This window comes from Ochotona curzoniae, unplaced genomic scaffold (genome assembly GCF_017591425.1).
Source record: "Ochotona curzoniae isolate NIBS_2020 unplaced genomic scaffold, NIBS_Ocur_1.0 contig_2754, whole genome shotgun sequence".
Classification (NCBI taxonomy): domain Eukaryota; kingdom Metazoa; phylum Chordata; class Mammalia; order Lagomorpha; family Ochotonidae; genus Ochotona; species Ochotona curzoniae.
The window spans coordinates 18,242,804-18,270,772 of record NW_024465582.1 but is presented as its reverse complement, the minus strand read 5'-3'; the positions used below and the strand labels follow the sequence as shown (position 1 = coordinate 18,270,772).

The following is a 27,969-nucleotide window of genomic DNA, read 5'->3' as shown; positions in this document are numbered from 1 at the left end:
AGCTGTGCAAACATGGTCTACTTTTCCAGTTATTTCACCATTGAAACTTAACAAAAAAAAAATCTTTCACTTTTATCTTTTCGATATTTTGAAAACAACCAGAGAGAGAGAGAAAAAAAATTCCTTCACGGTAGGGTAGAAGGAACTGCAGACTTGAAGGAAGTAAACAGGATCTTAGTTCTGGATTGCATGAACTTCAGTGAATTATTAAACTCATCTGGACCTTGGATTCCTCTTCTTGATAAGAATAGAGGATGTTTTCAAGGTTCTCCTCTGCTGTGTTCTCCCGAGGTGACTCATTCCATGTTTCAAAGTCCTACACAGGAGCAGGAAGGTGGTTTATCATTCAGTGGGTTTCTTTAAAGCACTACACCAGGAAGTTCATCAGGTGATAGCTTAACAACTCTGTCTCTAGGAACAGGGACTCCGATCCCTGGACACATGTTCCCCGGTGGTACACGGCAGGTGTCACAAAGAGATTCTGTGCCCTGGAAGAACTGGCTCTGCCTCATCTGTTTCCTTCTTCTGTAAGAAGCCAGTGGTTCGTATTACACACAGAGTAAGTTAAACATACTTCTGACCAGGCACCTTCTTTTCTAGTGCTTTCAATTCATTATTTCCTGGAGTTGTTTTTTGTTTTTTCACAATCTGTTCATTACCTTCCATCCCTACTTGTCACTTCCTCACCTATCTAATTCCCAAAAGAGCTTTTCCCAGTTTCCAAGTCCCTGATTTTCTTGCTTCAGCTGTTATTGGCTCCTAGGCACATTGGCTCTTGCAGAAAGAGCAAATGATAGGCACCTCCAGAGAACAGAGCACTAATACTGTGTCAGCTAGCAGCTGATACCCTGATATTGAGGGTCAAAAATGAACAGGCTGTTCTTTAAGAGCCAAAGAAAGAAAGGTAGGATATTAGTATGCCCAGCAACAAGTTGCACACATCAGTAGTACAATGAATTTTTGAAGTTTCTCATCTTGTCTCAGCCTTCCAGATTCTTCTGTGAATGTTAGGATGGTGTGTTTCCACCATTTATTCTACAGTAGTGGGTCTCAAATTGTGTTTCACAATCACCTAGAGGACTCATTAAAACACACACTGCTATGGCCAGAGTTATGGTATAGCACGTAAAGCTACCATCTGAGATGTTGACATTCTATATTAGCACTGCTTCAAACCCCAGCTGCTCCACTTCTGATCCAGCTCCCTGCTAACACACCGGGAAAGCAGCGGAACATGAGTAAAGCGTTTCGATCCCTGAATTCACATGAGAGACCTAGAAGAAGCTTCTGACTTCTCTTTCCTCTCTCTCTCTCTCTCTCCCTCTCTCTCTCCCCCTGTGCCTCTCCCCCTTCCTCCCTCCCTGTCCCTCTCTGTCCCTCCTTTCTTACCTCCCTCCCTCTCCCCTCCCCCTCCTTCTCCTCCTCTTCTTCCTTCTCCTCTCCTTTCCCTCCCCCTTCCTTCCTCCCTTCCTAACTCTGTCCTTCAAATAAATATGTTTCTTAAAAAAGAGTCCAAGGGCCCGGCGCCGTGGCCTAGCAGCAAAAGTCGTCGCCTTCAACACACCGGGATCCCATATGGGCACCAGGTCTAATCCCGGCAGCTCCACTTGCCATCCACTCCTTGCTTGTGGCCTAGGAAAGCAGTTGAGGATGGCCCAAAGCTTTGGGACGCTGCACCCGCGTGGGAGGCCTGAAAGAGGTTCCTGGTTTCCGGCTTTGGATCAGTGCAGCACCGGCCGTTGCGCTCACTTGGGGAGTGAAATCATGGAACGAAAGATCTTCCTCTCTGTCTCTTCTCCTCTCTGTATATCTGACTTTGTAATACAAATAAATAAATCAAAAAAAAAAAAAGAGTCCAAGTCAGAGATGATGAGACATGAAAAGGGGTAATGACTGGTTTGGAATGTACTTCAGAGGTTAACATTGATAGTAATTTCTTATGTATTGTACACAGGAAGTAAGAAGAATTACAGAATTAATATGAATTATTTCTAAATTTGTACGAATTTTAAAAAGTTATTTTTTAAGATTTGCTCTGTATATTTGAAGATAGAGTTATAGAGAGAGAAGAGACAGAGAGAACAAGAGGTCTTCCATCTAGATTCACTCCCCAAATGGTCTCAGCAGTTGGAGCTGGACTAGACCAAAACCAAGAGCCATCAGCTTTTTCCAGGGTCTCTCACGTGAGTGCAGGGGCCCAAAAGCTTGACTCGATCCTCTGTCCCTCACTGTTTTCCCAGGCCATCAGTAGGAAGCTGGGTCAGAAACAGAGCAGCTGTTTCTGCTGGAGGGATTCAAGCTGGAGCCCATAAGGACTGAAACCATTACACCACAATACTCATCCCTGAATTTTTTATTTGTTTATATTCATTTTATTTGAAAGGCATGAAAAGAGCCATATTATATCTGCTGACTCATTCCCCAAGTGACCAGTGTAAGTAGGTTGTGGTGGCAGCTAGCCAAAGCCATGATCCTGGAACCTGTTCCGGGTCTCCCATTGAGATGTCAGGTATTCAAGAGCTTGGAACATCATGTGCTTACACCTGTGCTCCTTAGCAGGAAGCTTCACAGGAAACAGAAGACACAGCTTGACCCAAAGACTCCAGTATTGGATGCGAGCATCCCAAGTGGTGATTTAACTGCTGTGCCATATACCCGTGCGTCATGTCCCCAACAGGCCATGCAGCAGTGGGAGTGTCTAAGTTGCATAGCTGGTTAAAACTCCCAACTACAACTTCACAATAATGCATACCGTAGGAAACAGCAATGATAGCTCAAGTAACTTGGTCTCACCTGGAAGACCTGGAGCACATTTCTAGCCCCAACTATTATTGATATTTAGAGAGTGAACCAGCAGATGGGAGATGGTGTGTGTGTGGGTGTGTGGGTGTGTGTGTGTGTACCTGTCAAAAAGTTTTAAAAGAAAATGATACAAATATACATCTGCTTTCACTAAATTTCCCTTCACCAAGAAATCTGTAATAAGGAAGGAAATTAATGTTGCTAGAGTATCCATTCTGAACTGGGGTAGAAATAGCTGTTAATTAACAATTGTGATTATCAAACATCGTTGTAAAGCAAGACTTTTATCATTTTACAGATTATAATGATCCCCAGCAAGATTAAGTGATTGTGTTGACAAAACTGAAAAATCATTGAAAACATTCCAGCTGATGGAGAGTAAATGAGGAGTCAGATTCCAACAAGCCTGTCTTGCTGAAGCCTTACTGGAGAGTAATTTGGCAATAGCAAAGTGAGAAATCTATGTGATCCTTATCTTAGTTATTCTAGAAAGCTACAAGCAGAGAGGCATGTAAATGATGCTTGGCATAACACTGTTTGTAGTTAATGGAGAAAAGGCTGAATAAACCAAGGAAAATCCCTATTGGAAAACATTCACAGGCACAAAGAGGAAATATGGCCAATCTATGTCACACAATATTCAAGATACAGAACTGTCTAGATTGTTAATCTGATATTTTTGGACATATGTACATAGATGAGTAAATGCACAGAAAAAAAATCTACAAAAGTAAATAAGGATTGCCTCTGGCAGAAGGAAGGTAAGGGATAGGAGAGATTCTGGAGAATTCTACTTTATGACATAGTGTCGGAAAATTTCCCAAGAGTGAGTCATATTATTTATGTAAAATTTTTAAATGCTTATTTTTAAGGAAAAAAAATGTGGAAGTGAGATTTGTCCCAGATCACACCGCTTTCGGAAGGTTGGTCCCGTGATTATCTGATTTCAAAATTCTTGTTCTTTCCACACTGTTTCCCTATGGTTTGTATATGAAGCTACTTAAATAAGATCTTAGAAAATCAAAATACAAGATAAGTGTATTTTGGTGTTAACATTTTTTTGAAACACATGTGAAAAGTGTTCTAAAGTTCACAGAAATGTGTGTGATGAGGAGGGAGATGTAAATTGCTCTTTTGTGTCATCTCTAGGTTTTGATCCACCACTTTCTTACATGGTTACACTTTCTTTCGACTCAGAGCCACTCTTTTCTTCTACACTGCTGACCTTCTCAGAAGGGTAATGACAGCAATAGTTATTGTCACAGTGAAGTAACAAGACTGTACTTGAATGTCTTTTCTAGACCCTTGTCTGTCTACGTGGTGAGCCTGCTATGAGGAGGCTGAGCTGTGGTTGTTTTAACTCCCTCCCTTTAGAATTACACAGAGCTGCACACTTGCGCTGGCAGGTGCAGCAGGCAAGCACTGCCCTTTTTGGTCAGCAGTTCTGATCCTTTTCACAATGCCTTATGACACTCTACCTGGTGTAATTAATCCCCTTCAAAACTTCACAATTTTAGTAAGAAAAACTGGCTCCTAGAGGCAGCCCCTTCAGAAACGTGCTTTCATGGTGCTCTCTCTTTCCTTACTTACAAAAAAGTGTCAAGGCTGAACTTAATAAAGAGAGGAATAGTGCTTGCCAGAGGTGGGGGAGAACAGGGATGAGGGGAAATGATGAGAAGTGGATTCATGGATACAAAGGCAGAAAAGTTCTGGTTACTATGATAGAGAACTGTGATTATAGTTAGCAATATTGTTCTAAACCAATGAACGTAGCTGAAACACAGCCTTTGGAATGCTTTCATCACAAAGAATTGATAAATAAGACTCTAGACACCATAAATATCCAAACTTGATCATTATACTAACACATGTAGTATGGTACCACATTGTCCCCCATAAATATGCATAATCATTATGTTATTACCAAGTTGTTATTTTTTAAAATAAGGTGTCACACACTAATATAGGTCAAACATGTTTTCGTTTAAAGATTTATTTTGTTTATGTGAAAGGTACAGTTAGAGGGAAACAGAGAGGTCCTCCATGCAGTCCCAAATGCCCAGGACCTCAAAACAGGCTTCTCACATGAGTACCAGTGACGCACCTATTCGAGTCCCCCTGGATTGTCTCCCAAGGTGAGCATTAGCTATGACATGGAACTTGCGACAGAGCTGGCACTTGTACCAAGGCACTTGAAGGTGGCATATAAGGATCCCAACGGGTACTGTAACTGCTGCGCCAAATGGCCGGCCCTGAGGACATGGCTAAAACTTCGAGTTCTAGTGCTTTTCTTGCTCTTGTATAAACTATTCTCTTAATTTTTTTTTTCTTACTTGAAAGACTGAGTTACAGAGAGAATGAGAGACAGAGAAACTTTCCATCCTCTGATCGATTCCCAAAATGGCCACAAAAGACAGGAGGAACCAAGAGTGTCTTCTGGGTCCCATATGTGGGTATAGGCATCCAAGAAGTCAGGCCATTGTTTACTGCTTTCCCATATCACTATCAAGAAGCCAGTTCAGAAATGGAGCAGGCATGGCTTGAACCTGTGCCCATATGGCATACCAGTGCCACAGGTGGAGGCTTAACCTGTTATGCCATGATGCCAGCTCTTCTTGTATGAATTATTTGTATATATTTAACTTTTTGCACTATTAAGAAAAGAAATTTAGTTGTTTTCATATATCCAAACATAATCTCTTAGAGCCAGAAATACTCTGAACTCTGAGTACCTGACAAAAAAAAAACTACCTTATAAATTTACTCAAAAAAGTCAGAAATCTGTGAAGTTATTACTTCATTTGAATGTCATGCCATTTTATGACTTGAAAGTGCATAAAATTAATAATGAAAACACTTTGCATTTCATTATTATATATAATTGAATGGCCAACAAAGTTTTGAAGGGAGTTTTTGAGAATTAAAAATAATATTCAGATACTGAATGTTGCAGATAGGATAGAGATGGGGAAATTTAAATACAGTGATCAAAGCTCTTCCTTACTTGGTTTCTTCCCATTGATCTTTAAGTTTGTTTTGATCTCTGCCTCTTCACCTACATCCCAATTTCTGCCCTGATTATCTGTGCAAACGCTGATGTGTCAGTTTTACTTGATTCCTCCCACCCCCCCATCTTGATGGACTGTTCTGGGCTGGCTAACATGTCTTGGTGGCTTACTTTCAAAGCAAAAGCTATCTTACAGATATGGGCACAGTGCTTTGTTTTCAACTGAACTGGGTTTCTAAATTTTCCATCCGCCTTAGTTCACAAATTTTTTTTAAAGATAAGAGCAAACAAGCTTGAATTAGGGCAAGGAAAAAAAAATACCTAAGACTAAATTTTCTGAGTATCTGACCATGGGGTTTCAAGTTCTTACCCTTGAAGATTGTGGAAGAGCTTCAGAGACATTTTTGGTGCTTTAATTTTTACTGATTTTATTTCTAGAAAAGATGGGAAGGAACAAAGATCTTTCATCTGTTGATTCAGTCACCAAATACCTGCAACAGCTGGGGCTGTGCCACACTGAAGTCAGTATCAGTCTGGGTCCCATATGGGTGGCAGACACCCAGGCACTTAACTGTCTCCCACTGTCTCCAAGGAATGCATTAGAAGGAAGCCAGAGTCAGAAGCCGGAACTGGACATCAGATTCAGTCACCTCAGTATAGGGCATAAGCATCTTAGATAGTATGTGACCTACTAAGCTAAATGTTCAACCCTGTCTATCATGTTTTTATCCATCAGAAATATTTTTCACCTATCAGAACTATGATGACCAAGAAGTTGATAATACACAATGTTAGGATATGGGGAAATGAATGCTCTCCTGTGCTAAGGGATACATGAACATATAAAAATCTCTGAATGCCGTTATTTACCAATTTCTCGTAGAACAAGTATTCAAAAGACAAAGTTGAAGAAAGGAAAAGAGAGAGATGGAGAGAGATAAGAGAATGAGAATTAATCTTTCATCCATGGAGTTCACTCCCCAAATGGTTGCGATAGCCAGAACTGCACCCATCCAAAGCCAGTAATGGGGGGGTTTCCCAGATGTCCCAAGTGCATGTAGGGGCCCAAGAACTTGAGCCATCCTCTGCTGCCTTGCCAAGCCATAAGCAGGAAACTGAATCAAAAGTAGAGCAGCCAAGGCCAGGACCTTGGCTCAGCAGGCTCACCCTCCAGTGTCAAGTACCAGCATCTCATATCAGTGCCAGTTTGTGTCCCAGCTGCTCCATTTCCCATCCAGCTCCTTGCTGATGAAGCTGTGGAAGCCAAAAGCACACTACTGATTGCCTACATCAGGAAGGAGAAGGAGTGAGGACAGGTGTGTCGTGGGAACAATTCATATATTCTAAAATTAGATTATAATGATTGGTTTCACAAATGTGAGTGTATCACTATCATGAGGTTAAAATTTTTAGATCAATGTACTTATCCAATAATTTGTGCCATAAGAGGTTCCATTGAGCTTTTACCTAGACTATTTGACAAACAGCACCAAGTGTATCCGTCATATTCTGGAAAGGTCATAACATTATTTGTTTTCTTCCTGTTTGGATAGCAACTGTTTTGTACCTACCCTGGTTGAGTTGCCAGCTGATTGATTAAGTTCTAGACCAGATGTGTGAGAATTGGCAAATAAATCAAGGATGGGCTTATATATAAGTAGACTTATCTCAAGTTGGGGTAACTTAGAAGTACTTTTATTTGTGACAATCCTCACTCTGTCTGATCACTTTTACCTTAAATGGTGCTTTGGATGTTATTAAGATGTTTTCATTCATAGTAACTTGTGTCCTTTATAACCCTCTGTAAAGGAATGAGTTTATACTCCTCCTGTTTGACAGACAAACTAAATTACGTGGAGGATAACTGTTAGACTGTGTGAAGATAGTGCTGGCAGCAAAAATCAACATCTCACTCCGAACCCAATTCCTTTAGAAAGTCATTTATTAGAGAGGCAGTAAGAAGAGCTCCTGTGCACTGGTTTACTCCCAAATGCCCAAGCAAGGAAGCAGGAATTCAGTCCAGAGCTCCCATGGGAATTGCAGAATCCCATATACTTGCACCATCACCTGTTAGCTCTCAGGACAATATTAGCAAAAAGCTGGAGCTCAGAGTTGGACCCATGTACTCTAGCCCAAATGTCCACTCTCATATAGCCAAACAAAATCAGTATTCAAAATGACTGAACTGTAATCAATTTTTGGTGGGGAATTAGTAGATACTCGAGATAATGTCTTTCATTCTGGTAAAGAATTTCATAGTTTTCAAAGGAAACTGAAAACCAGATATTCCCTAGGTGCCTTGAACATGAAGCAGCCTTCTAAATGGAATACCACAAATACCAGAATCTTTGGGGTAGAACCCCTGAATCTTCATATATTTTTATTGAAGGAGTGTGTTGATAATATCTAGAATCAGTATTTAGGCTGGCAGAGAGATCTAAAATGCAGTTTGTACAATAATACAATTTCCATTTCCTGTAGCTGTGCTGCCACCAGCTCACATTGTAGCATCTCTCTCTTCATCTTCGCCCCTTCTCTATCTCTCAACTCTGTTTTTCTATTTATGGAGTTGTAGATCTTGATGAAATCTCATCACTTTGAGTAGCCTGTGTTTCAATGAGCTTGGGGCCACCTTCAGGAAAGGGCCCTGTGACTTATGGAAGTCCTCTCTTCTAGGCATTTCCTCCTTGTGAAATGACCCTGGAATTTCCACCCATCTTGATGTGCCCGAGCAGGTGAAAGTTCTCTTCTGAATTTCTGAAATTAAAACTTTGAATAGGAAGTTATTTTTATGTTCCGAGAGGCTTTCCAGTTTCTCTTCCTTTGACTCCCAACTTCCATTTTTATCTGTCACAATTGTAAGCTCTTCCCCAATACGAGTAATGTCACTCCTCTTTTACTTTTGACATTAGTTGCTCAAACTTCCACTTGGTTTGTTAGAAAAATGCCTGTGTCTTCTGGAAGCTCTGAGCACCTATCAAAATGCCTGGAACATGCTCCTTATACATCCTGGGATACAAATTCTTATGATAAGCCCACAGGTGGTGAGCTGTCCTTATGTCCAACAGACCACCTCGGCCCCCTTCTCTGGCTCCATATCCCTGCACAGTCCTACAGTCCTGTCCTTCTTTGAAGAGGGAATTCCAGGTGCCCTCTTCCATTCTAATACTTTCCAACCATAGGACTCGTTGGCATATAATATCCACAGAAGAACAGAACTTTAAGTATCATTTTTCAAAATTTGCACCCTTAATTCTTTATGCCAACTAAGGTCTAATCTTAGCCTACTTCCCATTAAGCTCCTGAATGTCTACAATCCTGCTCCCTGCTTTCCAAAATCAAATTTTAAAGTATCATAAACTTAGCATCTAAAATATCATACATGTGAATATTATGCCTCTTGAGCTGGTTCTGCCCCACATTAAGCAAGAATTCTTACAAAAATTACAAAAAGGAAGAGTATGAATGAAAAATACAACTGGAGTTATGCTCAAATCTTAGGGAAATTTATTTATGTATTTAGTAAGACGTGTTTGTTTATTTGAAAGTCAGAGTTACTTGATTGGAGACAGGGAGGTGGGTACAAAGCAGGCAGAGATAGAGAGCTCTTTCATCCCCAGTTCATTCCCCAGATGCCCAAATCAACGGCCGGGCCAGGCTGATGCCAAGAGCTGGGAACTTCATCCAGGTTTCTCACATAAGTGGCAAAATCCCACACTTAGGCCATCTCGTGCAGTTCTTTCTAAGCTGAAAGAGGGCTGGATCAAAGTCAACCAGCCAAGATGGGAACCAGTGTTCTTATGACCTACCAGCAGCTCTCCCTCCTATGCCATAATGTCAGCCCTGGAAATTTTATTAATGCATCTATTTGAACTTACCAATACTTTCCACATCATTGCCTTCAGAAATAGCAGAACATAGCCAAAGTCACCTAGACATCAGAAGATACTGACTGAGATCAAAATTGGGGCTGAAAGGGGGTGCTAGGTTTGTGAGCCTCAAGGTTGGGGGATCCGGTGAGGTTTGGGTCGCCAGGTCCAGTTCTTGGCCCACCTGCGAGGTGGGTGCCAGTTCGTGAGCCCCAAGAGTAGGGGACCCAGCAGGAATCAGATCTCTTGGCCTGGGGCCTGGGACCCAACTTTTAGATGGATGCTGGGTTTGTGAGCCCCAGGGATTGGGGGTTCTGGAGGGACCGAAGTTACCTGACCTGGATCTTGGGGCCTGCCTGTGAGGTGGGTACCAGGTTTGTGAGCCCCTCAGGCGGGTGATCTAGCAAGGCTTGGGACGCCTGGCCCTGGTCCTGCGAAAACATGTCCTACTTGGTGAAAAAAGCAGAGCAGTGGACACAGACCCTGACATAAAAGGAGAATATGACAGCTCATTTGGTGCCATAGCAGAAGAACAGAAAAAACTGGGCAACTACCCCAGTCAAACAAAGAGCAAAAAATCTCAATGAATGGAGACTTGAGCCTTACTATGTCAGCCAATGGACATTGGGAGAGCTGCATCATCCTTGGATCAGTGAAATCAACACCATTACAGAACTATTCAAATCACTTGTGCAGAACCCTCAAAATATGTACATATTATGACCCTGCGTTGATATGAGGTGGCAGTTCCTCATCCATGAGTACTGGGACATTTGAAAAGTCGTGTGTGGCTTCTCCCTTTGCCTTTCCCCTTCTGCTAGAAACATGAAAATATAACAAATTTGGAAATAATGAGTTCACTCAATTTTCCCTAAACCTCAATCCTTCCCACCCTGATTAACCATGTAATCATTATTTTAAAATTTAAATTTAAAAAGAAGAAAAGAAAAATTTAAAAAAAAAAAAAGAAGAAAGAAAGAAAATTGGGGCTGAGTTTGACTCCCATCTTTAAAAACAAAAAAGGTTTATTTATTTTTATTGGACTGCTTTCCCACGCCACAAGCAGGGAGCTGGATGGGAAGCGGTGTGGCTGCGATTAGAACCGGCATCCATATGGAATCCTGGTGCATTCAAGGCAAGGACTTTAGCCACCAGTCCATGGCGCCAGGCCCTTGACTTCATCTTAATTGCTTACCAACTGTGTGAATTTAGGGAATTTTCTTAACCACCAAGTGGAAACCAGTAGATAACATTTACCCCAGAGAGTTGTTATAGCAGATAAACAAGATTACTATGGAAATTGCCTGGCATAGTCCCACACAGAAATTGGGTGATTAATTCATGCTACTTAATGTTATTATTACCCAAAATCTCCTGTAGATTTGGGTTTCTGTTTCTTCTTTACTCTGTTTACTCATCCTATTTCTGCGCCAGACCAAAAAAAAAAAAAAAGAGAGAGAAGAGAAATGCTTTTGCTTAACTGTCAGCATTTGACAGTGCAGAGTTGATCAAATTATACTAAGATAATCTACTTAATTTCCAAAAAATAAAACAAGATGCTTTCCCTCTAAATTATTTTGTGGTCATGCAAATGTGTTCCTTTTAATATTTGAAAGCAGCCATAAATTTTGCAAAGCAAAATGTTTTATCATTAACTGCTCCTATGACCCTGGGAGATGTTCGCAGACATTTCCCTATCTTGTTCAGAAACACAACACTGAAACAATGTTGGCCCCCCTGAAGTTCTTTAAATTAGATGTGACAACTTTCCAGAGATGATTTTCACTAGATCCTAGAAGTCCTTTCTGTCTCTGGGCTCTGCCCTCCTGTGGCTTTGCAGCACCCTTGGGTGAGGCCTGGCCCTTGACAGGGCAACATGGCTGTCAACCACCTGAGGAGGACCACTCCATTTCTAAGGCAGCAGGGAAAGCAAGCATGCCCCTTAAAGGGCTTTCTCAGGCTACATGACTGAGGAAAGGAGTCTGAATGGCCAGGTGAGCTGAACAGGTATGGGTCCCACACAAATGCCTCATCAGAAAAATCCCGTCAGCCGAGGAGAAGGCAGAAGGTGCAAGGAAGCTGCCAGTGTTCCCAGGGGACAGACCTCATCCATCTCACTGAGCTGGGTCTACATGACTTCCTATCTCCGGGCCTTAAGCACTCACACAGCAAGGCCTCCTGCTTGCCAAAATCTTTTCCAAGAAAATAAGTCACAAGTGTCTAGCATTTCTTCCTTCCCTTTGGATAATGGTTTGCTCATACCCCCACCCACCCCAAGCACTCCGGTGTAGGATGTGGGCATTCTAAGCACTGTCCAACTGCTATGCAAAATTCTCTGCAAATCCTAAAGCAAGGCTACTAGTAATGGCCAGCAAACAGTAACTTGAATGAAAAAGGGAATGTAAGCATACTACAGTGTTTGACTCAACAAAGAACAATGCTTACGTAATCATAACGAGAGCAATGGATGCATATTTCATCATAAATATTCTCACTATACTGGAAGTAGAAGAAAGCACAAATATATGTCAAACTCATAAAGTCAATATTGTTAGGGAAGCCATGGATCAAACACTTAGAGGTGCACATGCAGTAAGAGCAATGCAGAAGTATTTGCAAAAGAAAAAGGTCATGTCTCCTGGATTCAAACCAGCCCAGTTCCAGTGTTTCAGTCATTTGGGGAGTAAGCCAACAGATGAACATCAAGCACACGCTCACTCTTTTCCAAATAAATAAATTCCTTTAAAAAATAGAAAGAAAGAAAGAGCAGTTACTTCTATTTCATCTGGAAGACAGAGAAACAGAAGAGGAACTAGAGGGGTCTCTCATTTGCCATGTTTTTGATCAAATGCCTACAACAGGGCTGGGCCAAGCTGAATTAGCCAGGAGTCCGGGTCTTCCATGCAGGAGGCTGGGATCCAAGTATGTGAGCTATCTTAGGGTATGTGATTATCAACAGGAAGCTGGATTGGAAGTAAAGTAGAGGGAACTCAAATTAGGCACTCCTATGTAGAACAGAGGGATCCTAGGCAGTGACTTACCTGTTGACCCAAATGCCTGCTGGGAAAGAAAAATTACTAAAAAAAATCACACTACTTATTGATATTGGGGAAAACAAAACAATCAAAAAAAATCATAGTGAAATAGCAAAATGTTTGCATTTTGCTCCCTCCTATAAAAGCATATGTTTACACAAATTGCTCTGAAATAAATACAACTCAATAGTTTGAGCTGAATAATGGGTTATGATTCAGTGATCTTTTGCTTTGCTCATCCTCATATTATCTTCTACAATGAATCTAATATACTTGGGACATTGTTTTGATATTTAAAAGTCACATCTCAGAGAAAGCCTAATTCGCATTAAACAGTCACAGGCATCATTGAAAGCAATTAACTGTGTAACCTATGGGAGTAATGTGATAACTATACCTCTTTGGTCTAAAATAAAGGTTCAAAGGGATAAGAATTGTATTTGTAAGAAGATAAAGTTGATATAGGTACAAAAGTAGATAAAGATTTGTTCACAAAATTCGGATATTAAAACTTAGGCCTACAAAAACTACGGTAAGAAAAATTATTTTTAACAATAGGAATTAAAATTAAAGAATGTACCTATTGCAAGAAATGCAGCACACAAATGCAACATCCAGGGACAGGCAGTTGGTGTAGACATCCTCACCTCTCCTCCCGACCCTAGCTTTCTGCTAATGCGCGTGTCAGTGGGAGTGACAGTGTCAGTGGGAGGTCAGTGGGAGTGACTCAAGTTAGCAGGATTTCTGCTACTCACATGGAAAAGCTGAAAGAATTTCCTCCTCCCAGCTTTAGCTTTGTATCAGCCATGGTTTTTGCAGACACGTGGGAGCTCTTCTCTTTCTCACAAATAAAGGAACAAAACATTTTTGATGCAATGCCCCATAATATTTGTAATGCCATATTCTTAAATTTTGGACATCATTTATGTAGTCATTTTATTTAAAAGAAGTCTCCCATGCACTGGATTACACTTCGAATGTCTGAAATAGCTGGACCAAAAACAAGGGACTGGGAACTCAACGCTGGTCTCCCACCTGGATGGCAGGGACCAAGTGCTTCAGCCATCACCTGTCACCTTTCAGGATGTGAATTGGCAGGTAGCTGAAAACAGGACCACAATTAGCACTCAAACCCAGGCACTATGATTTGAGATATAGGCATTGCAAGCCATTGCAAATCCTAAACCATTATACAACACCACTATTCACTCCAGAAAATTAAATTCAAGTATTCACTGAGTTTGAGATGCATCTCTTACATTTTTTGGAGTCAAAAATCTGCATTTGGTACAGCTGCTTGTTACATTTTAAAATTTTTCTTAGCTTGTGTTGTTGTTTGCTTTCTTTCTCAGGTACCAACAAAGGCCAGACATCTTACTCAGCAACTTCCCCGCCACCACCTCCACCATCCCATCCAACCAGCCAGCCACCACTGCCAGCAGCTCACCCAACACAACCACCAGTCCCAAGCCTACCTCCCAGAAACATTAAACCTCCATTGGACCTAAAGTAAGAAAAGATGATCTTGCCATTTCTTTGCCAATTTCCTGCCATAGATATGCAAACTGTACTTGGCTCAGTGCTGAGAGCTCCTGGTAAGCTTCTGGGATTACTAAGGAAGGCAACTGGTAGGAAGAAGGGCTGGCTGAGCAAGGTAGTTCTCATTCTCTTGTTTATGTTTGACGCTGGCATTCCCCTTAAGAATTCATTTAAAGGGAATTCTCAGTGCCTGTTTTAAAGCACTGCACTTGAGGACCTATATCACCACATCCCCCACTGTCACTACCACCACCATCATGATCATAGTTCACTGACTGCCCAAGAGGCACTAGTATCTATGCATTCCATGTATCAATGGAGTGGGTAATATTATCATCATTTCACAAAAGAGGAAGGAGAACTCTATAGAAAACAAATAACTTTACAGAAACCAACAGTTAAGAGCAGAAATTTGAACCTATGCCAGTCTGAATCCAAAATAAATATGTGATTTAAACTATTAGGCAAAATTGTACCCACTAAGTAAAAATTGTAGGTTGTCTTTCATCCTTCAGTGTTATCAAGTAAATACCTAGAGAACTTTTTAAAAAAGAGATTTCTTTTTATTGAAAGGTCAAATGTATATGGAGGGGAGGGTGGAGAGACAGACAGGAAGATCTTCTGTCCAAAGATTCATTCCCCAAGTAGCCTCAATGGCCAGAGCTGAGTAAATCTGAAGCCAGGAACCAGGAGCTTCTTCTAGGTCTCCCATGTGGGTGCAGGGTCCCAAGGCTTTGGGCAGTCCTCGACTGCTTTCCCAGGTCAAAAGCAGGGAGCTAGATGGGAAGCAGAGCCATCGGGATGAGAACAAGTGCCCATATGGTATCCCAGTGTCTGCAAGGCAAGGACTTTAGCCATGCCAGGCCCACATGGGGAACTCTCATTCAAGCTTATCCTTGTTTTCATTTTTTTATTTTATTATACTTTTTAGAAATATCAGGACTGTATGGGTTACAATACATGAATTTTTGACATTCTAATTTTTTAATCCATGGATTGTTAGAATAACTGGTAGGAGGAAAAGCAAGTAAAATATTAAAATAGAATGTAGAATGAAAAGTCATATAAAAAAATATTAGGAAAATGACAAGCACAGATCGTCTTATGAAACACACTAGATTAACAAAAACAAAAAAAGATGCACTAGATCTTCCATTTCCTCTGCTAGAAAATGTTTTCAACTTAATATTTTATTTTTTGAGATAAGTTTTTAATTTACCTTCTACTCAAAGGCTTACTAGTATTACCATAAATATTCAATTGAAAAGGTATTCAACTTTACTTACATTTTAAAAAGTCATAATCTTTAAATTACGATAGTATGTAATTACTATCAATTTGTTTAGCAAATTGAAGTTTGCCAGAGCATTATTTTTGCAGCAAAATGATAGTTCCTTTAGATCTTTTTTATTGATTTTGGCTTCTATATACTGGACAAATATTTGTCTTTCTGTGTCTGACTTATTCAATGATGGTGCCCTCCAGGTCCAATCAATTTGTTGCAGGTGATAGAATTTTGTTCCTTTTTATATTCCAGTGTGTGAGTGCATCTTTTCTTTATCCATTAATCTGAGACATCTCAATTGATTCCACATTCTGGCAATCGTAAAAGAGCTGCTGTTAACATGTTGGAGCAGCTGTCTGTTTCATAATGTCAACCCATGTGTTTTGGGTCTATATTTAGTAGTGAGATTGCTGAATTATATGGCAAATATGTTTCTGTTGTTGTTTTAAGAAATCTCCATACTCTTCCATGGAGCCTATGCTAATGTAACTCATTTACAAGAATTCCCTTTTGGCCACACCCTCTCCAGTCACTTGTTGCTGTCTTTGGGATAATAGCCATTCTGATAAGGACTGGGTGATGTCTCATTACAATTTGGATTTATATTTCTGTAAAGGCAATGATTTTTTAGCATTTTCCACATATTTCTTGGCCATTTGTATTCCTTCTTCTAAGAACTATCTCCTCAGGTCCTTTACCAACTTCTAAACTGGATCGTTTGCTTTTTATAATTACATTTTTTGAGTTGCTGGTATATTCTGAATCTTCTCCCTCTGCTGGATAAATTTTCTCCCATTCTGTTGAGTGTCTCTTACTCCGTTGTTTCCTTTGCAATGCAGAATCTTCTGCATTTGTTAGAATCCCATTTGTGGAGTTTTGCTTTTGTTGCCTGCACCTTGAAGAGCTTATCCCTTCATCCACCCTATGTTCTGGCACTTATGTCAAAAATGAGTTGGTTCTTTGTACATGACTTAACTTCTGAGCTCTCTGTTCTGTTCACCTATGGAACAGCACTGTGCCAGAACCACACTTTCACAGCATCTTTGTATTATGCTTTGAAATCAGGTATTATGATACCTTCAGGTCAACTTTTTTGGGGGGAGAGGGATAGCTTTGGCTATTCTGGGTCTCCTGTGATTCCAATACATTTTAGACTGACTTTTCAAATTCAGTAAAGAATGTCATTGGCCTGGAGTAACGGCTCCATTGACTAAAATCCTCATTTTGCAAGTGCCAGGATTCCATACAGGCACCAGTTTGTGCCCCGGCTGCTCTACTTCCCATCCATCTCTCTGCCTTCAGCTTAGAAAAGAAGTAGAGGATGTCCTAAAGCTTTGGGGTCCTGCACTCAAGTGTGAAATTGGTAAGAAGCTCCTGGCATCAGATCAGCTCAGCTCAGGCCATTGAGGCTGCCCAGGGAATAAACCAACAGATAAAATATCTTACTCTCTGTCTCTCCTTCTCATCATAAAATCTGATCTGCCTTTCCAATAAAAATAATCCTTAAAAAAAAAGAATACCATTGGTACTTTGATGGGGATTGTATTAAACTCATCTATTACTTTAGTTAGCATAGACTTTTTAATGATATTCTGTCAATCCATGAGAAAGGAATCTTTCTACTTTTTCGGTTGTGTGTGTGTGTGTGTGTGTGTGTGTGTGTGTGTGTGTGTGTGTGTGTAGTGTCTCTGATGATTACTTTTATCCATGTATTATAATTTTTTGTAGAAATATTTCTCTTCTTTAGCTAAATTATTCCTAAATATTTAATTTTTGTGGCCATTGTGAATGAAATTTCTTTCTTGATTGCTCTTTCAACAAATTTATTATTGGTGTATAAAATTGCTGTTGTTTTTACACTTGATCTTAGCCAAAAGGTCGAGAAGTGATAGAATTGCTGTTGTTTTTATATGTTAGTTCTGTAACTTGTACCTTCTCTGTATTGGTTTGTCAGTTCTAACAGCTTTTGTGGTGGAGTGTTTAGGTTTTTCATGTACACCATGATATCACCTACAGACATGAATATTGTCTTGTTCCAGATCTGAGGGGAAACAGTTTTAGCTTTTCCCTGTTCTGTATGACATTGACTATTATTTTATCACAGTATAGTCTTTATAAACTTGAGATATGTTCCTTCTCTATCTAATTTATGGAGGACTTTTTGTATTCAGAAAACAGGTTGGCATGTACTGAGATGATCAGTGTTTTTCTGTGTGGGTTTTTTTTCTTCTTTTTCTTCTTCTCATTCTGTTGATGTGATGTATGGTGAGTGTGGAGCCACCTGCGCATCTCTGAGATAAAGGCCCCTTAATTATGTGTGTTCGTGTTGATGCAGTGCTGGATTCAGTGTGCTGGTATTTCATGCAGAATTTTTACATTGCTGTTCATTAGGGTTATTGGTCTGTGCCTTTCTTTCTGTGTTGTTTCTTTGTTCGCTTTTGGTATTAATTTGACCTCATCAAGAGTTTGACAGAATTCCATCATGTTCAGTATTTTTGAATAGTATGAAAAGTATTTGTTAGTTCCTCTTTAAACATGATGTATAATTCCATGGTGAAACCATCAAGTGTTGGATTTTTCTTTGATGGATGGCTTAGTTTTTATTCTAGTCTTGTTGCTCATTATAGGTCGGCTTTCCAGATCTTCTTGAATTAATCTTGGTTGCTCATATGTACTGAGAAATTTATTTATTTATTTGAGCTGTTCCAATCTGTTATATATAGTTTTTCACAGTAGTTTCTTTAGCCCCTTTGTATTTCTGTGGTATTGCTATCATTTGAAATAACCTCCTTTTCATCTCTAACTTGATTTATTTGAATTTTTCTCTTTTTTTTCTTTGTCAGTCTAGCTAAAGGTTTATCTACTTTATCTTCTCAAAAAACGTCTTCTTGTTTCTCTTACCACAAGAAAGGAATATCCCAACATCTTGAATATAATTTGGTTTCTCCTTACTTCAATTCATCTACTCTAGACTTTTCTCTACAACTAAAGTAATTAATTTTCATATAGAGTAAGAACCAAAAACAATGTTGAATTGATATAAATTTCCTTAACTGATTGTTTTTTAGAGAGGGAATTGAACATATTTGTCATAGGTGACTACCATTACTTTGCATTTCATTATGCTTTTGTATTTTTGTGATTCGTTCATTGATTAATTTGAAAGACAAAGTTACAGAAATTAAAAGAGACTGAGAGTGGATCTCCCATCCATTGATTCATAAGCCAAAGGGCTACATCGCCAGGGCAAGGGGTTTCATTCAGGTCCCCCATGTGAGTGGCAGAGGCCCACACTCCTTCTGCTGCTTCCCCAGTCACGTTAGCAGAGAGCTGGATCAGAACCAGAACAGTTGAGAAATTGAAAGGGCCCTCAGAGGTGCCAGTTTTATTACTGGAAGTGGCTGATCCTGCTTCCCCACAGTGCCAGCCGCTAATGTACAGTCTCAGAGATTAAAGACAGTCCCTAAGGTGCTATTATGTTATGCATGGCCTGCTTCGTGTACTGACACTCACTGCACAGCCCCCTCCCAGACATTTTCACTGCTAAATGCTCATTTAGAGATTCTAATAGCCTGTGATATTCAGCTCCCAAATAAAAAACATCACCCTACTAGCAAATGACAGCTAAGTAAATATTAATTCCATCAAAATCGCTAATCCATGATCTTATTTACAAGTGATTTCTGTGTAGCTCATTTTCCTGTCATTAAATTCTGTCCCTTTTCTCTCGTGTTTTCCTTTCTTTCTCTGCTCACTTTAACCCCAGAGAGTTTGATCTCGTGACTTCTGGCTTTTATGATATGATCCTGTTCCAGCTACTGCTTCCTGTGAGGCATCTGGGTTCCTTGCAGTGCTAATGGGAAACTGTAATAGGTAACATGACTATGAATCCATGAAGGTTCTTAAGGCAGGAGGCCGGTGATTGCGTGGAGCAGCTGTGGGGAAGAGGGCCGTCGGGCACTGGCATCTTTGGAGTCCCTACGACCACCAAGATGTCTGATGAATCACTGAAGGGATCCACATGATCAGCATAGTCACGGCTGAGATCCTCAGAGCAAGCCAGCAAGCTAGGTCAGGCAGCGTGTGGAGAAGTCCAGGCCCCGGCTGATGATCTCTCCCTGCAAGCTGCGGAGGGCACACCGAGCGAGCCCTTTCCTGCAGCCATGACAACACCATGCCTGAGTAATGCTGTATTTAGGCACAGGGCCCAAGGTCTTTTATTGGTGTAATTTGTGCAGAGCAACCAACAAAAGATGGCTTTAGAAAAGACACAGATCTTCACCATAAGTCATACTGTGTGTAGAGCCAAGGAACAACAAAATACTCTTATCAGTTAAGCAGCTTTTCATAGCAGTATCTAATTTTGTGGAAGCTGAGTCCCCATCTGCAACCTATGGATCAACCTTGGGAAAAAAATATATTTTTTTAATAGTGGTGTCAGGAGCTGATGCTGTGGCATAGCAGGTAAAGCCACCACCGACACACCATGTGTCATGTCAAGCCTTGACTGCTTCACTTCCAATGCAGTCCCCTGTTAGTGTGCCTAGGAAAGCAGCAGAAGATATCCCAAGTCTTTGGGTTCCTTCACCCATGTGAGAGACCTAGAAGCAGCTCTGGGCCCCTCCCTTTAGCCTGGCAAGGCTCCAACTGTGGCCCTTTGTGGCAGAAGATCTCTGTCTCTCTTTCCCTCTCTCTGTAACTGTCACTTTCAAATATATAGATAAAATAATACTGATATAGCAACTCCAGATCAGCTATGTCAACTCTTTTCTGTTAATCTCCTGGTGTCCACCATGATAAGATAGGAGAAAGTATTAGGAAGAAGACAGGATTTAAAAAAAACACTCCATCACATGGAATACTGAGTTCTTACTTCACAGGGATGCTGGTCACTTTCCCTGGTTCCCAACAGACATCACAAAAAAAGGGCAAAGCTAACAAGAACCTACCACCAGCCTGGTGCAAACCTCACCTGTCATTTTGCTTTCACCAGTATTAGATGGTTGGCGTGTTGGAGCCACCGATAGAAGGAAACATGACATGACCCCTCTTTCCATCTGACTAAGGACTGGTTTTTCTGAGAGTTGTCACCTCCACAGAGTCTCCTGTGAAAAGAAAGATGGAGGAAAGCAAGAGTGCTGGGTGCTGAATTACCTGGACTGAAAGTTGATTGTCAGTGAGTGGAGAAGCTGGAAAGCCAAGGAAACATAAACGCAATTCTCTAAAGGGAGAGTGTGGTGCTCACAGAAAGACATTGAAGCTCTCTGCAGAAAGAATGAGTAAATTTCAAGATGATGGAATTTCCCCCAGTGGGTGATAAGCTACATAGAATGCACAGGAAAAAAAAATGAAATCAAAATACACTTCATGCTCAGGTTCAAGAGCTTATGATTTGCATGGAGATCAAGTAATGAGGTGATTTTTTAGGCAGATGAAAGATGGAGACGTTTTTGTGCCCTGCCATCACCCTACCCACACAAATTTCCTCCGTGGCTGTTTTCCAAGGGCTCCCTCTGCCGGCCAGAAAATGATCCTCCCTGTTAGAGAAAAACTATTCTTCAGTCAGGGAAATTTAAAAAAAAAATCAGGTAAAGGCTATAGAGGATATCAGGCAGTAGCAAGTGCTGTAGGAGAAACTAGAGCAAGGTTAGGGAATAGAGCATGAGGGTGGGGTTGGGGAGCGTGGAACCTAACTTTCACCTGAAAGGTGAGAGTAGTTTCTTGTCTGGAAAGTGATATTGAGCAAACAGCCAAAGGAAGTAAAGGAATGACATATGCAGATATCTGGAGTGGGAGTGTTCCAGGCAGCAAACGCAGGTAAAAGAGAGACCCGAGATATTTAAGGACTGTGGGGACGGGGCAAGAAGGCAGTGGTCACTGGAGCTGCATGAGAAGGGCCAAAGGGAGGAATAATGGCAAAGAGTCAGCTCATGTATGCCCTCATAGATCATAATAGAGCTGGCATCTCTTTCCCTAAGTGAAACTGGCACATCCCACCCCACCAAAAGAGTTTGGGAAGAGCAGGGATGTTGTGTGAGTTAAGTCTGCTAAGAGCCAGTAGGTGGGGGACAGTGGGAGCAGGGAAGCCAGTAGCCTGTTAATGCAGAAATACAGGCAGGAGCTCTAACCAGAACAGGCACAGAGGAGGTGGTGAGAGGTGGATCTGGAGCTGTTTTGGAAATAGTGACAGTAGAATTTGGATTTGGAGTAGAAAACAAAGCGAGAGTCAAAAATGGCTTCAAGTGTTTCTGCCTGGGCAACTGCAAGGATGAGGCTTCCTCAGTTGAAAGGGCATGGCTGGCAGCAAGCCAACCCTGGGAGGAGATAGGAGAGGTCACCACCAAGTGTTCCTTGCACATCCAAGAGGAGATGTTGAGTGGCAGACGAGAGTGAGAAGTTCAGGAGTAGGAGGAGAGTTCAGATTAAAAACAGATTTGAAAGACACTGGAACATGGTCCATGCTTAAAGTAAACATGACCCAGAAAGGGAATGTCAAAGGAAAACAGAAGAATTGAGCCCTGAGGCACCCTGGCTCCTTGATCCTGAGAAAGAAGGATCAGAGAATAAGAAGGAGCATCTCATAAGGCAGGTGTCCTGAAAGCACCCAGAGAGGTGGCGGGAAGCCACTGGGGATGCTGTGCCAGGGTCCAAGTGAATGAGAATGTGGAGATCAGGAGAGAAGGAGGCGGTGGAGAGGAGAGGATTCCTAAAACTAGAGTCTGCAATCCTGTGAAGGACTGGCTTCCTGAAGCTCTGGGTGGTAAAGCTGATATCTTCCCTACTGTGAGAAAGGAATCTGGAACTGGATTCAGAGAAGGAGGAATTCCAAAGGGTCCTTGTCAGCTGCAGTCCATTGTGCTGCTCCCCAGTGGGACATACCATTCGGGTCAAGATGCCCTGCAGGTGCAAGGGATTGGGGGCAAGTGAGAATCAGAGCTCATGAATAACTTTCAAAATAAACTCACTGAGGCCGTAGTTAGGGAATATTTTGAACTGTAGGGTTTCCCCACCTGGTAGTCAGAAACCAGTTCATTACATTTTCTGCTGTTTTATTCAGACATTTTAAGGCTTGACTGGAGTCACAAGAGTGAGCATATTTATCAATATTAATATTCAAATCAGTGTCTTGTAGTGTAACATTTCCTATCACCATTTCGGAAAATGAATTTCAACAGCATAATTAATTCTACATGCAAAAACGGAACAACTGTTTGGATACTTCAGGAGAAAAAACAAATTGCCACATCGTTGTTAATACAGTGAGACGGGAAATTTGAAGTCATGAGAAATAATAAGTAGTGGGAAAAGACTAAGGTCAGAAAGAATAAGTTAAACAATTATTATCTTAAGGTTGTCCAGGTTTCTTTAAAACTTACAGGATTTTGGATATTGGGTGGAGATTTTTAAGATTTAGTTCTTTTTATTTAAAAGGCATATTTATGAAGAGAGAAGGAGAGACAAAGAGATCTTCCATCACTGGTTCACTTTCCAATCTGCCACAACAACCAGAGCTGTACCAGACTGAAACCAGGAGCCTGGAGCTTCTTCTGTGTCTCCCACTCAAGTGCAGGAGCCCAAGGATTTGAGCCATCTTCTACTGCCTTCCCAGGCATATTAGCAGGGAGCTGGATAGGGAGTGGAGCAACCAGGACTCAACCAAACCAATTCTTCTATAGAATGCCCACTCCACAGGTGAAGGCTTAATGCCATGGTGACAGCCCCTGGATTGTTGTTTGTTTCTCAGCAGTAAAATTTGAGAAGGGACTGGTGTTGGAGCAAAGTCAGCAAAGCCTTCCATATTGATGCTAGTTTGAGTCCCAGCTCTACCACTTCCAATCCAACTCCCTGCCAATGCACCTGGGAAAGGAGCAGAAGTGGCCCAAGCTTTAGCCTGGCCCAGCACTGGCTATTGTGGCCATCTGGAGAGTGAACCAGCAGATGGAGTCTCTCTCTCTCTCTCTCTGTATGTGTCCATAACTGTGACTTTTTAAATGAAGGAAATAAATCTTTATTTTTTTTAATTTTGGAAAAGAAGTAAGAATTTACCATTATAAGCTTTTTATTAGTTGGCAATGCTGAAAGTCGTTCTGGAAGCTAAGCTGTCATTAGCTGTCCCCTGTCAGTTGATAGCTTTATCTGACTCTCCATGGAAACTGTTGACTTGAGCAAATCAGTCCTAACATTCCTCAGGGGTCAGGTGTAAAGACAGAAGGCCAAAGATTCCCTTCACCAAATAAAGAGATGCTATGGTGTCACTTAAAATTCCTCCTTTTTCTACTTTAAAAAAAAAAACTTGGAAAATTAAAATCATGAATAGCAAATAAGAAATAAAGGTCAACAGCTTTCCATCTTTAAACATTAGGATATGGCGCTCTACTGGTTTTCTGAGCCCTCCTATGTAATTTTGTGTACCATCGCATACAAACAAAGAACTATGGGGAAAGCCTTGCTGAATGGCCTTATTCTCACAGCTGATAAGCTGCTTTTTCTTCTCTGTAGGGCCTTCCCCCTTCGGCCCAGTTTTCCCTGTCTCTGGTTGTGACTGGGACCTTTGTTTTTCTCCTAATCCCTCTGAGGAGCTTTTCTCTGGGCCTGGAACACGTTGAGCAATTGTTTACAGTTTGATCTGGGTTTATTTCTGACATTTACACCTCTTTTCCCCTTTCATTCGTCACTGGCATTGCTATGGAGACCACCATACTACAAGTATTGAATATTCTCAAGTTACCCCTATTATGAATTCAGACCTATGGAAAAGAGCACTATGATTTATATGCCATAATGTTGGCATTGTGGCATTATTGCAGGCAAACTAATACAAATAATAAATATTTTGCATAAACAGATAAGCACACACCTTTGGTTTTCAGTTTCATTTCCCTGATTACTAGTGAACCTAATCATTTTTTCATGTGACTGTTGGCCATTTGAATTTCATCCATTGAAAAATGCTTGTTTATTTTCTTTACCCATTTCTTAGAATGTTTCGATGTTGCTGGATTTCTTGAGCTCCTTATATATTCTGGATATTAATCCTTTATCAGTTGCATGGTTTGTACACATTTTTCCCATTGTGTCATTTGCCTCTTCACTTTGTGGAGTGTTTCCTTTGCACCACAGAAACTTCTTAGCTTGATGTAAACCCATGCATCTTTGCCTTTATCTACCTCTAGAGTTTTTGCCAAGAAGCCCTTGTCAATGGCAATGCCTTGCATGGAAAGGCAGTGAATTAATTGTATGTGACCACTGAAAATGGATAGTACAGTGCTCAAGTTCCCTACAGCTCCAACAATAACGGCATAAATATAAGGCTACAAAACTATTCTTATACATTTGAAGTCAAAACAAATAAAAACAAAAGAATAATTTAGAAAAGATATCCTTTTTTTTTTCATTCTATTTTCATGTTTTCTCCTTTTTCCTTTTCAGAAGTACTGTAAATGAAGACAATCATGATGGTCCTATGAATACTGATGGTAAGAGGAAAAAAATATTATTTATCATCTCAGGGAAAGAGTTGGAATTAATCACCTTCCAACCCCCAAAATTCATGGCTCAATGTATGCATTGGTCCCTGCAAGTTCCCACACTTTTTTATTTATTTCCCTCTATCCCTATAACCTATTCCCTTTCTTTTTCTTCCTCATCATAAACAAATATTCTTTTGTACTCAGTGTATAGGTATCTGTTAGTGCATATTATTTACATATTGCAACATGTATGTATAGATTTAGTTACATAGGCAGTTTAGGTATGGCTTGCCATTTTCTACACACTCAGTAAAATCTGTGTTCAGGGCCATCCATGTTACTCTGTAAACATTTACAAAATATTTAACATGTTGCCACAAATCCAGTACTCCATGGTATCCACACACCATGGTACGGCCCCATATTTTACTGGCCTACAATCCACTGGTACTATAGTACATCTTCTTTTATCTATCACTTGTGAACATTTGTGAGACTTTCTATAAGATACATAGCCAGCCTGGGACAGCAAATACTTCAGTTGGCTTATTCACTGCCTGCAAGCACTGGGGTTCCATATGGGTGCTGGTTTGTGTCCCAGCTGCTCCACATCCTATCCAACACTCTATCTTTGTTCTCTTTGCAGTACATTTTGAGAACTTAGTAGAAATCGTATTTTTTTACCTCATGCATGAAGTCAGTTTTTTCATCATTAGCCTTTAAGCATGCATCCATGTCCCATTAATTCACAGTGCCAACAATATACTATAACAACTCTATAGGTGCATTTGTGCCTGTGTGTCTATGTAAACATGTCTTTTATTTTATTCCATTAGCCTACTTGTCTATTATACTATTACCACACTATAGTTATTCTCCATCTATTACTGCTCTTATTATATCTAATATCTGATCGTCATTTTATAGTGTACTAAAATCTTAGGCAGTATTTTAAAATCTAATTAATTTATTTGATGAAAGATCCTTAGGAACAAATGAGTTAAGAATTATGACCTTCTGATTTTTTTTCATCATACATGTTCCATATAAGTTCATACAACCAAATGCGTATTCATTTCATAAAAGGAGTAAAGAATGTAATGTCTTTGTTATTTTTGACTTTACATTAGTTTATGAATAATAAACATACAAACCATATACTTTATTCTATCTTTTCATATTATAAAACATGAGTTCTGGTAGATTATAAACTGTTGTATAGTTATCATATCTAGTCCAAAAATCCCAAAATGTTTCATAATTATAGTGTATTTTATTCTATTCTTTTTTTTATCCTTTAGGTCCTGGGAATCTAGATGAGGTCAGATCTGTTTCTTTTTATTTTCATTATAGTACTGTAACCAGTGTATTTAACAATTACTACATCATGACTCACTTTCAGACAAATACAAATTCTCATGAGTAATGGAAATATTTTCTATTTAACTTATTCTAGATGCTTGGTACATTTAAATACCAATCTTCACACTGACTCATAGTAATGTTGTAGTATGCATAAATTTAAGTCTGGATACACATCTGAACTATAAGGCAAGACAGAAAATAAAATCTTTTTCTGCTTACTTTCTAAGTCTAAAGAAAAAAAAGTATTTTAAGTAATCCAAACTTGGATAAACTGAAGTGGAATTAATTTGTATACATTCATTTTGAAAAGTACTTGATTGATATGTATTTTTTTCTTTTTGAATAATCAAAGTTATCAATTTTTTAACAGGAACAAGAGAGTGATGGAGACACATATGAAGACATGTATGAATTATACTTTTTACCATTTTTAACATGAATGTAATATTTTAGATGACATGAATTTATATTCAACAGTAAGATGAAAAAGTTACTTTTTCAGAAGGTTGGCTTAAAGTAGTAACCTTTGCTTAAATGCAGAAAACTAAATGTTTGTTAATTTTCTAAGGATTCTACAGAGGACTCTGTTCAAAAGCTATACTAGAAGGAGCAACCTGCCAGATAAAGCGCAAGAAGGAATCAGAGACGGGAATATAGAAATAATACCATCAGGATGTCCTTAGGCAAATTGATTGATTTGTGCCACATTTTGTGTTTTGCCTTTTCACCTCATTTACACATTCACCATGCAGGTGCTTTGAGAAATGGGTTTCTAGGTTGCCTAAGATAAAAAAAATTTCCTTAACAAATGGGTGGAAATTGACATGAATAAGTTGTCATATCACAGGTTGATCTCCATATACCTTAATTTTCTCTACCTAAGATCTTGTTCAACCAATGCTCGCTAACTTTTCTGTGCCAAGGTTGACGTGTGCACGCATGCACTTGAAAGTCGTTTTGTTCATGCTGACATGCAGCAAGAACGGACCTTTATGAGCAGTGCCTTGTGTCTGCTGGCACAAGTTGTGCAGGGAAGCAGAGCCTAAGGAAGGTATCCTCAGTCAAGTGCCTCTCACTGGATTTAAAGACAAACATTTCCAAGACCTTAACAACCTTGGCTTTGCACCTTTCTCTTTGCTTCAGATACAAATTCTGTGGCCTGCAGAAAACACCCTGCAGGTGCAGAAACAGACTATTTGTGTTCACAGAGAGGCATCCAAGGAACGCGAGAAGAAGAGAGAAAAGGAAGAAAAGAAGAGATTAGAGCTGGAGAAGAAGGAACAGAAAGAGAAGGAAAAGAAAGAACAGGAGATAAAGAAGAAATTTAAAGTAAGAGCTTGCTTGCCAATGGATTAAATAGTAGCTGTTTTTTATACCATCCCACAAACAGGACTTTGCATCGCTGGGGATTGTTGTTTTCCAGAGTGTCTGTCTTCATAACTGTTTTCCTTTCCCAATGTGCTCCCTCAAGAGTCTTACATGCACACACATACATACATAAAACATGGTCATCTAAATAGCATACATTTGTTTGTAGTCAGTGAGCACCCAGGATATCTTATGTTGATTGCGTGAGTTCAATCAACTTTAGGTTCCT

General features: G+C 40.2%; 1 protein-coding gene across 5 annotated transcripts in view; it reads left to right on the top strand.

Annotated features, from left to right (window-relative positions):
* Window positions 1-27,969, top strand: part of FYB1 (FYN binding protein 1) — a 134,340-nt gene that overhangs the window by 73,738 nt on the left and 32,633 nt on the right. For all 5 annotated transcript variants that reach the window (XR_005883532.1, XM_040977484.1, XM_040977485.1 and 2 more), the window contains exons 3-7: window positions 14,066-14,222; window positions 24,967-25,013; window positions 26,309-26,328; window positions 26,743-26,777; window positions 27,581-27,701. Coding sequence is in view for 4 of the 5 variants with exons in the window: in XM_040977484.1 (XP_040833418.1) it covers window positions 14,066-14,222; window positions 24,967-25,013; window positions 26,309-26,328; window positions 26,743-26,777; window positions 27,581-27,701 (380 nt within the window). In the remaining variant the exon portion in view is untranslated. The remainder of the gene's footprint in view (window positions 1-14,065; window positions 14,223-24,966; window positions 25,014-26,308; window positions 26,329-26,742; window positions 26,778-27,580; window positions 27,702-27,969) is intronic.